The sequence below is a fragment of the Labeo rohita genome, chromosome 5 (assembly GCF_022985175.1).
Source record: "Labeo rohita strain BAU-BD-2019 chromosome 5, IGBB_LRoh.1.0, whole genome shotgun sequence".
Lineage (NCBI taxonomy): Eukaryota > Metazoa > Chordata > Actinopteri > Cypriniformes > Cyprinidae > Labeo > Labeo rohita.
The window spans coordinates 42,555,879-42,564,700 of NC_066873.1; the positions used below are offsets into that span (position 1 = coordinate 42,555,879).

The following is an 8,822-nucleotide window of genomic DNA, read 5'->3' on the forward strand; positions in this document are numbered from 1 at the left end:
ACAGAATTCCTGGAAGACTTGTTATATTTACACACTGCGGGAAACTGTATCCCACAATGCCGTGCGTATGAATTTATTTACATCTTGATGAATGAGCTGGAAGAAATATCTGCAGCAATTTGAACGAGAATCTTCACCAAGACCAAGTTATGCAACAGTTCAGCAAAGATATTTGAAGCTGTTATTAAGTTGGCTTGGAAAAACTTACTGATATTGTATTTAAACTTCTTCTTCTTCTTCTTCTGAGACCCTTTTTTAAAACGTATCTCCTCCTAGAGCTTTTAAGCTACAGCCACCAAACTCGGCCCAGACCTGCAGACCGGTCTGACTCGGGTTCCTATATCTTTTCTAACTGATCCGCCTTACGGTTTTCGTAAACCAGACTGTCAAAACCACCAAAAAATCCCATAGATTTACATTGACGGAATGTTCAAATGAGCAACACTCTTCAAACTCCAACTGTCAAAATTCAAATCTAAACTCCAAGAATCCTTTGAGACTAAATGAAGCTTCACTTCTATGTACTATTACTAATCCATTTAGACTCATTCAAACTCATCTAATATTTCTAATCTATTTAAATCATGTTAGCAGTATGCTAATCATGCTAATTATGGCAGCAACATGCTAGTAACATGTTAATCATGCTAGAAACATGTTAATAACTTGATAATCATGCTAGAATCATGCTAGTAACATGCTAATGATGCTAGAAACATGCTAGTAACATGTTAATCGTGTTAGTAACTTGCTAATCATGCTAGAATCATGTTAGTAACATGCTAATCATCCTAGAAACATGCTAGTAACTTGCTAACCATGTTAGAATCATGCTAGTAACATGCTAATCATGCTAGACACATGATAACAACATGCTAATCATGCTAGAATCATGCTAGTAACATGCTAATCATGTTAGAAACATGCTAGTAACATGTTAAACTTGCTAATCATGGTAACAACATGATAGTAACACCATAGCAATCACCCTGAGTACCCTAGCAACTGCCTAGCAACACCTTAGCAACCACCCCGGGTGCCCTAGCAACCGCCTAGCAACACCTTAGCAACCACCCTGGGTACCCTAGCAACCACCTAGCAACACCTTAGCAACCACCCCTGGGTACCCTAGCAACCGCATAGCAACACCCTAGCAAACACCTTGAGTACCCTAGCAACCGCCTAGCAACAACTTAGTAACCATCCCAGGAAGCATAGCAACCGCATAGCAACACCCTAGCAACCACCCTGAGTACCTTAGCAACTGCCTAACAACACCTTAGCAACCACCCTGTGTACTCTAGCAACTGCTTAGCAACACCCTAGCGACCGCCCTGGATACCCTAGCAACCACGCTCAGTACCCTAGAAACTGCCTAGCAACACCTTAGCAGCCGCCCTAGCAACCACCCTGAGTAACCTAGCAACCACACAGCAACACCATATCTATCTGTTTTTCTAATAGATTGTATTGCCTTCAAAACATTCAGACTTTAATCTTTCAAACTATTTTAAACTGAAAACAGTCAGACTTAAAACTTTTAAAACTTTCTGGCTAGGCTTTTTCAAGCCAACTTAAAGTTTGTCTATGAACTTTACTATCTAGTTATATACTGCATACTGTTTCACATAAATGTAAAAGAATAGTACATTTTTGCATGTAATTTAAGAATTGGCACTCCTAGACTATGATTTTTTTAATCTGCTGCCTCGAAACCTCTTTAAACCTGTATGACAGCCATAATCAACCTTGCTCCTAAAGGTGCATCTGTCTACATAGTTGTGAAAAGCTGGTAATTTCTGCACCGCTAGCAACACCAAATGAAGCTGCAAACCTGTTTGGGTGATTCAGCTGAGCCTGCAGTGATATAGATCAAGCTAGCAGTGAATTTAGAGCAGAGCAACCTGTTTGACAGATGGAGAATTGTCTGAAACATGATTAAAAGCAGTTTATGCAATTTCCTTTGGTGCACACTTACAGCAATGAGTTAAAAGTAGGCAATTTTTATACTAAAATTATACTACAAGGCCCTTTGCTTGCTAAAAAACCTAAATTATTAGTTAGATAACAGAAAGCATGTTGTAGATTTTATGCAACAGGTTTTTCAGGAAGGTTTTGATCATGTTGAAACAGTAAGCTTTGTACAGTTGAGGTCAAAAGTTTACATACACCTTGCAGAATCTGCAAAATGTTAATTATTTTACCAAAATAAGAGGGATCATACAAACATATTTTATTTAGTACTGACCTGAGTAAGATATTTCACATAAAAGACATTTACATATAGTCCACAAGAGTAAATAATAATGAATTTATAAAAATGACCCCGTTTAAAAGTTTACATATGCTTGATTCTTAATACTGTGCTGTTACCTGAATGATCCACAGCTGTGTTGTTGCTTTTTTCAGTGATAGTTCATGAGTCCCTTGTTTGTCCTGAACAGTTAAACTGTCCACTGTTATTCAAAAAAATCCTTCAGGTCCCACAAATTCTTTGGTTTTTCAGCATTTTTGTGTATTTGAACCCTTTTCAACAATGACTGTATGATTTTGAGATCCATCTTTTCACACTGAGGACAACTGAGGGACTCATATGCAACTATTACAGAAGGTTCAAAACATGATTTAGGAGTCGGGGGTGAAAACTTTTGGAATTTGAAGATCAGGGCAAATTTAACTTATTTTGTCTTCTGGAAAATATGCAAGTATTTTCTGTAGCTTCTGAAGAGCAGTACTAAATTAAAAAAGTATGATATTTAGGCAAAATAAGAAAACTCAACACATTCATTCTGTTTAAAACTTTTTACCCTTTTACCCCCAGCTCTTAATGCATGGTTTTTCCTTCTGAAGCATCAGTGAGTGTTTGAACCTAATGTAATAGTTGCATATGAGTTTCACAGTTGTCCTTAGTGTAAGAAGATGGATATTAAAACCATACAGTCGTTGCTGGAAAGGGTTCAAATACACAAAAATGCTGAAAAACCAAAGAATTTGTGGGACCTGAAGGGTTTTTCTGAAGAACAGCAGACAGTTTAACTGTTCGGGACAAACAAGGAACTCATGAACAACTATCACTAAACAAAAAACACAGCTATGGAACATTCAGGTAACAACACAGTATTAAGAATCAAGCGTATGTAAACTTTTGAATGCTCATTTTTTATAAATTCAAATATTTTCTTTTGTGGACTATTTGCAAAAAAATTATTTCATGTGAAATATCTTATTCAGGTCAGTACTAAATAAAAAAATAACATGCATTTTGTATGATCCCTCTTATTTTGGTAAAATAATTAACATTTGTGTATGTAAACCTTCGACCTCAACTGTAGATCAGTCCAAACAAGATGCATAAAGACTTACCAACCTCAGTTCACTGGTCCAGCAGCCCGTTTATGAAAATAAAATGATCAAGAATAAATAAACAAATTAAAGTCTCACCTGTTCATGGATGTCCAAACACATTTCTCACACTTTAACTTCACGAATTTACTCAAGAATTCAGCTCTGAATAAACAACACTCTACAAAATGGTAAAAAACAACAGACTTTATTAAAACATTTCCTTTCATTAAAATAATTAAAAATATATCCATACATAAGTCTTACAAGTACTACTGTGTCAAATTCTTCTTGAGCGCAATAGGCAGCGTGAGAAAGTCTTCAGCGAGGATGACCTCCGTTCTCGACCCCTGCAGCACAAGCTCAGCTTGTCTCTTAAGCTCTGTCACGTCATCGTCGCCGTCTCGCCGCAACGTTTCGGGTTTGTATCGCTGACTGAAGTGGTGAAGGACCAGCGTTTGCGCACCGCAGGCGAGCGCCGCTGCAGCAGCCATGCTGGGAGTACTATGCCCATGTTCAACGGCCTTCTCCTGCTGCCCGTCCTCCAGCGTGGCCTCATGAACCAGCACATCGGCTCCCTGACACGCCTGTTTAAAGCCGTCCCCCAGCGGCGAGCTGCAGTCTCCGAACACACAGACCTTACGACCCTTCAGCGGCGGCTCTAGCACCTCATCAGCAGTCAATACGCGTCCACTATCTAGAGTCACAGACTCGCCATTCTTCAGACGCCCGTAGAGAGGTCCTGGTTTCACACCTGCAAAAGAAGACATAACATGTCATCATGATACAGTTCAATCAATGTGGTAACAAATCTGCTTAATTACTGATATTCTAAACATATAATATATATTATATAATATATTAAAAACATTTACAATGTTACAAAACATTTCTATTTCAGATAAATGCTGTGTTTCTGAACTTTCTATTCATCAAAGGAATCTAAGAAAAAAAATCTACTCAGCTGTTTTCAACATAATAATAATAAAAATGTTTTTGAGCAGCAAATCAGAAAATTAGAATGATTTCTGAAGGATCAATATAACTGGAATAATGATGCTAAAAATTCAGCTTTGAAATCACAGAAATACATTGCATTTTAAAATATACTGAAATTAAAACAGTTATTTTAAATAGTAAAAATACTTCAACATTATACTATTTTTGCTGTGCTCTGGATTTTTTTACAAAGAAAGTGATAAATAAATTAATTAATTAATCAATCTTTCAAATTGGCATCTGATTTAAAAAAAAACAAAACTAATAATAATATTTTTTTTTCAGGAGAAACTTAAATAAAAAAGGTCCATTAATGTACTTGAAGTAAAAATATTCCCTAGTTTCCTTTCAAGGAAAATATGATACAGTAAAGGAAGACATACCAATAAATAAATAAATAAATCTCCCTAAACAATCATTACTGTACACTAGTAATTAAAAAAAAAAAAAAAAAAAAAAAAAAAAGACAAAGACGAAAAAAAATCCTAAAATGCTCCCTAAACAATTACTGTATATTAGTAATAAAAAAAACATAAAAAGACAAGAACAACAACAAAAAAAACCCAAAATGCTCCCTAAACAATAATTACTGTATACTAGTAATAAAAAAACAGAAAAACAGACAAAAAAACAAATGCTCACTAATCAATCATTACTATACAGTAGTAACAATAAAAAACAGACAAAAAAAATCCCAAAATGCTCCCTAAACAATCATTACTGTATACTAGTAATAAAAAAACAGAAAAACAGACAACTCCCCCCCAAATCCTCACTAAACAATCATTAATATACAGTAGTAATAATAAAAAATAATTAATAATTATTATTAATAATAATAATAATAATTATTATTATTAAAAAGTAGTCAACTAAAAATACTACTACTACTACTATTAATAATAATTATTATTATTATTAATTAATTAATCAGCTTTTCCCCTTCTGTACATAAGGATTTTTGTCTCTTAACAAGGTACCCAGTTCTTTCAGCATGTCTGTGTTTAACCGTCCTGGACGTTCTCGTTCCTCCACCGAGAACCCGAACGATGGGACTCTATGATACAGCTTGAACGCTTTAACCACAAACTGTTTGTCATCAATGAGGTTGTAACAGTCTGTGTGCGGGTCCAGCGGTACAGTTGTGCCCGCCCGCTCCTGTGGGTGAAGCGTATCGCCGCTCACGGTCATTGCAGGACTGAGACGTCCCTCCACGGGACTCTGCTCATCTGAAGGCTCTAACTCATGCACTGCATATGAGAACAGCAGCTGGGAGCTGGACAGCTCTAACGCCACTCGCAGGAAACGTCTTAACCCGCACGGGCCGTAGATGTCCACGCAGGGAGGAGGCTGATCCGGATGGGGGTTTAAGTTCAAGCTGATGGTGCACAGCAAACCAGGAAGACCGAAGAGATGATCACCGTGGAGGTGAGATATGAAGACTTTGGTGATTTTGCCTGGACAGGGAACACAGGAAAGTTCACTACACACATATATAAGAAATAATAATAACAATAATAATAATAATAAAATTACATTTATACTACGAGTTAAAAGTTTTTGATCAGGAAGATTTTTAATGTATTTTTAAAAAGACACTTCTGCTCACCAAGCCTGCATTTATTTGATCCAAAGTACAGCAAAAACAGTAAAAAATGTAAAATATTTTTACTATTTAAAATAACTGCTTCCTATTTGAATATATTTTAAAATGTAATTTATTCCTGTGATCAAATCTACATTTTTCAGCATCATTACTCCAGCCTTTAGTGTCACATGACCCTTCAGAAATCATTCTAATATGCTGATTTGCTGTTCAAGAAACACCATTATTATTATTATTATTATCAATATTTAAAACAGCTGAGTACATTTTTTTCTTTGATGAACAGAAATTTACAAAGATCAGCATTTATCTCAAAAAAAAAAAACACTCTACCATTCAAAAGCTTGGAGATTTTTTGGGAAAGAAATGATAGAAATTAATACTTTTATTTAGCAAGAATAAAATAAATTGATCAAAAGTGATGACAAAGACTTTTATGATGTTGCAAAAGATTTTTATTTCAGATAAATGCTCTTCTTCTGAACTTTCTATTCATCAAAAAAACTGAAAAAAAAATTCTACTCAGCTGTTTTAAACAAAAAATTAATAAATGTTTTTGAGCAGCAAATCAGAATGTTAGAATGTGTTCTGATGGATCACGTGACTGGAGCAACGATGCTAAAAATTCATCTTTGAAATCACAGGAATAAATTTAATTTTAAAATGTATTCAAATAGAAAGCAGTTATTTTAATTAGTAAAAATAATTCAAAATTTTACTGTTTTTCCTGTATTTTGGATCAAATAAATGCATGCTTGGTGAGCAGAAAAAACTTCTTTAAAAACATTAAAAATCTTACAGCTCAAAAATATTTGACTGGTAGTGTGTATATATATATATATATATATATATATAAATTCATCAAGAATGCATTAAAATACTAATAATATAGATTTAATATTGAATATAGAATTATATTGTAAATTAAACAAGTACAAAAAATGAATATAATAATTTCACATCAATATAATTTAAAAATCTGTAAGATATTTGTTTCAAAAGTAAATTAAAATGCAAATTTTTAATAAAACATTTTTAGAGTAGCTTAAATTAAAGAAATCAGTACAAATATCCAAAAGCTTTTGAATAACAAATTAAAAGGTAGTACAACAAATTCTACCAAGATATATTAAATAATGTTTTATTGCATTAGTAATTTTTTTTAATATAATTATTTTTATTTATTATTATTGTTTGTTTATTAATTCATTTTTATTTAACTTATTATTACCAAATAGTAAAAATGTTTCTTTTTTTAATTTTAATTATTTTATTTATTATTATTCCGTTGTTTATTTATTCTTGTCATTTATTTTAATATATATATGTATGTATATATATATATATATATATATATATATATATATATATATATATATGTATATATGTATGTATATGTATATATATATATATATATATATATATATATATATATATATATATATATATATATATATATATATATATATATTATTGTTATTATTATTATTATTATTATATATTTATTTTTTTTTTACAGTAATGAGAGATTTAGTGAGGGATTGTCATTCAAATAATGTTACACTGGGAAAAAAAAAAAACTAATGACCTATAAGGGGGCCTGACATATTTCCCATAAACATACACAAATAATTCCTTTTTGTTGACTTTGTAATCCGTGTTTTTGACAGATTTTGACAGATGTAGACAGATGTAAATAAAACATTAAGTTTGTTCAACATGAAGTGATTTCACTCCCTGAAATGACTTTGCAGGGCGTGAACTCCACATACAATCAAAAACTGGACAAGAAAAGATAAGCACAAACAAAGCAGACGCGCATCAGTGACAGTGACTCACTCGCTTTCAGTGAACTCCTCATGAACTGCGTCTGTGTTCCCTCTCCACAGTCAAACAGCCAACTTTCCCCTTCAGTCCTCAACACAAGCGCAGACGCGCCGCGATTGGGAGACGGGTATGCGGAGCCGGTCCCGAGGAACGTGATGTCCATGGACATTGTGCTGATTTGTGAAGCATGTGGCGACTAACAACTGTTAAAACAAACCGGCACCGTCGCCCTCGACCAGCTGAGATCACCGAACACGCGTCTGATCAACATCCGGGGCACGAGTACCACGCGGACGCGCTCAAATAACTCACATGACTGTCGCGTACTGCTCACTGCGTACTGCACAGTATATACTACAGAGTCTACATTGTTTTTATTGTTTATTAAATTTTAAGCAAACACAAAGAAGATGAATATTTAAAAATACTGCTACAAGTTATGATTTTAAAAATGAAATAAAATAATTTTAATTATTGTTTGTTTGTTTTTACATTTGGCGGTCCAAATAAATAAGATGTTAAAAAATGTGACTGAAATGTGACTGGTTCTTGTCAAGTGAACTGATTTAATGGATAAAGTACATTAAGAAGGTTCATTTTCACGGACACTAGAGGTCAGCATAACATCACAAACTATAAAAATATAGTTTAGAAATAAAAATACGTTTTTAAATTACTGTTTTATATATCTGTTTTATTTTACAGGCTAAAATTCATTTATATTAAAAACTAGAATGTTAATATAGTAAAATTATATACCATTACATACATTAATAATTATAATAGATGCCTTGGAAATTTTCTGCTCTGATTAATATTTGCTAACATAAAAAAAATTATATTTATATTACATTTATTAGAATTTTGTTAAAGAAATCCCAAGGCCTCTTATTATTTGTATGTATCTAATGGTATATTATTCAACGTTTGCATGATATTAATTTAAAAAGTAAATCAGTGAAAAAAATGCATTATGCTAATTGTATATCAACCTAAATTTTAAAATAAATGTATCTTTTAGTGTATACTATTTTAGTATTTTGCTATA

At 33.0% G+C, this 8,822-nt stretch overlaps 1 protein-coding gene across 1 annotated transcript; it reads right to left on the reverse strand.

Annotated features, from left to right (window-relative positions):
- Positions 1–3,298: 3,298 nt before the first annotated feature.
- elac1 (elaC ribonuclease Z 1) lies at positions 3,299–8,045 on the reverse strand. Its single transcript, XM_051109281.1, has 3 exons — positions 7,787–8,045; positions 5,322–5,798; positions 3,299–4,096 (listed from the first exon to the last, which is right to left on the reverse strand). The coding sequence occupies exons 1-3, from the start codon at positions 7,941–7,943 to the stop codon at positions 3,615–3,617; spliced, it is 1,116 nt and encodes a 371-aa protein (XP_050965238.1). The 5' UTR covers positions 7,944–8,045; the 3' UTR covers positions 3,299–3,614.
- Between the last annotated feature and the right edge of the window lie 777 nt (positions 8,046–8,822).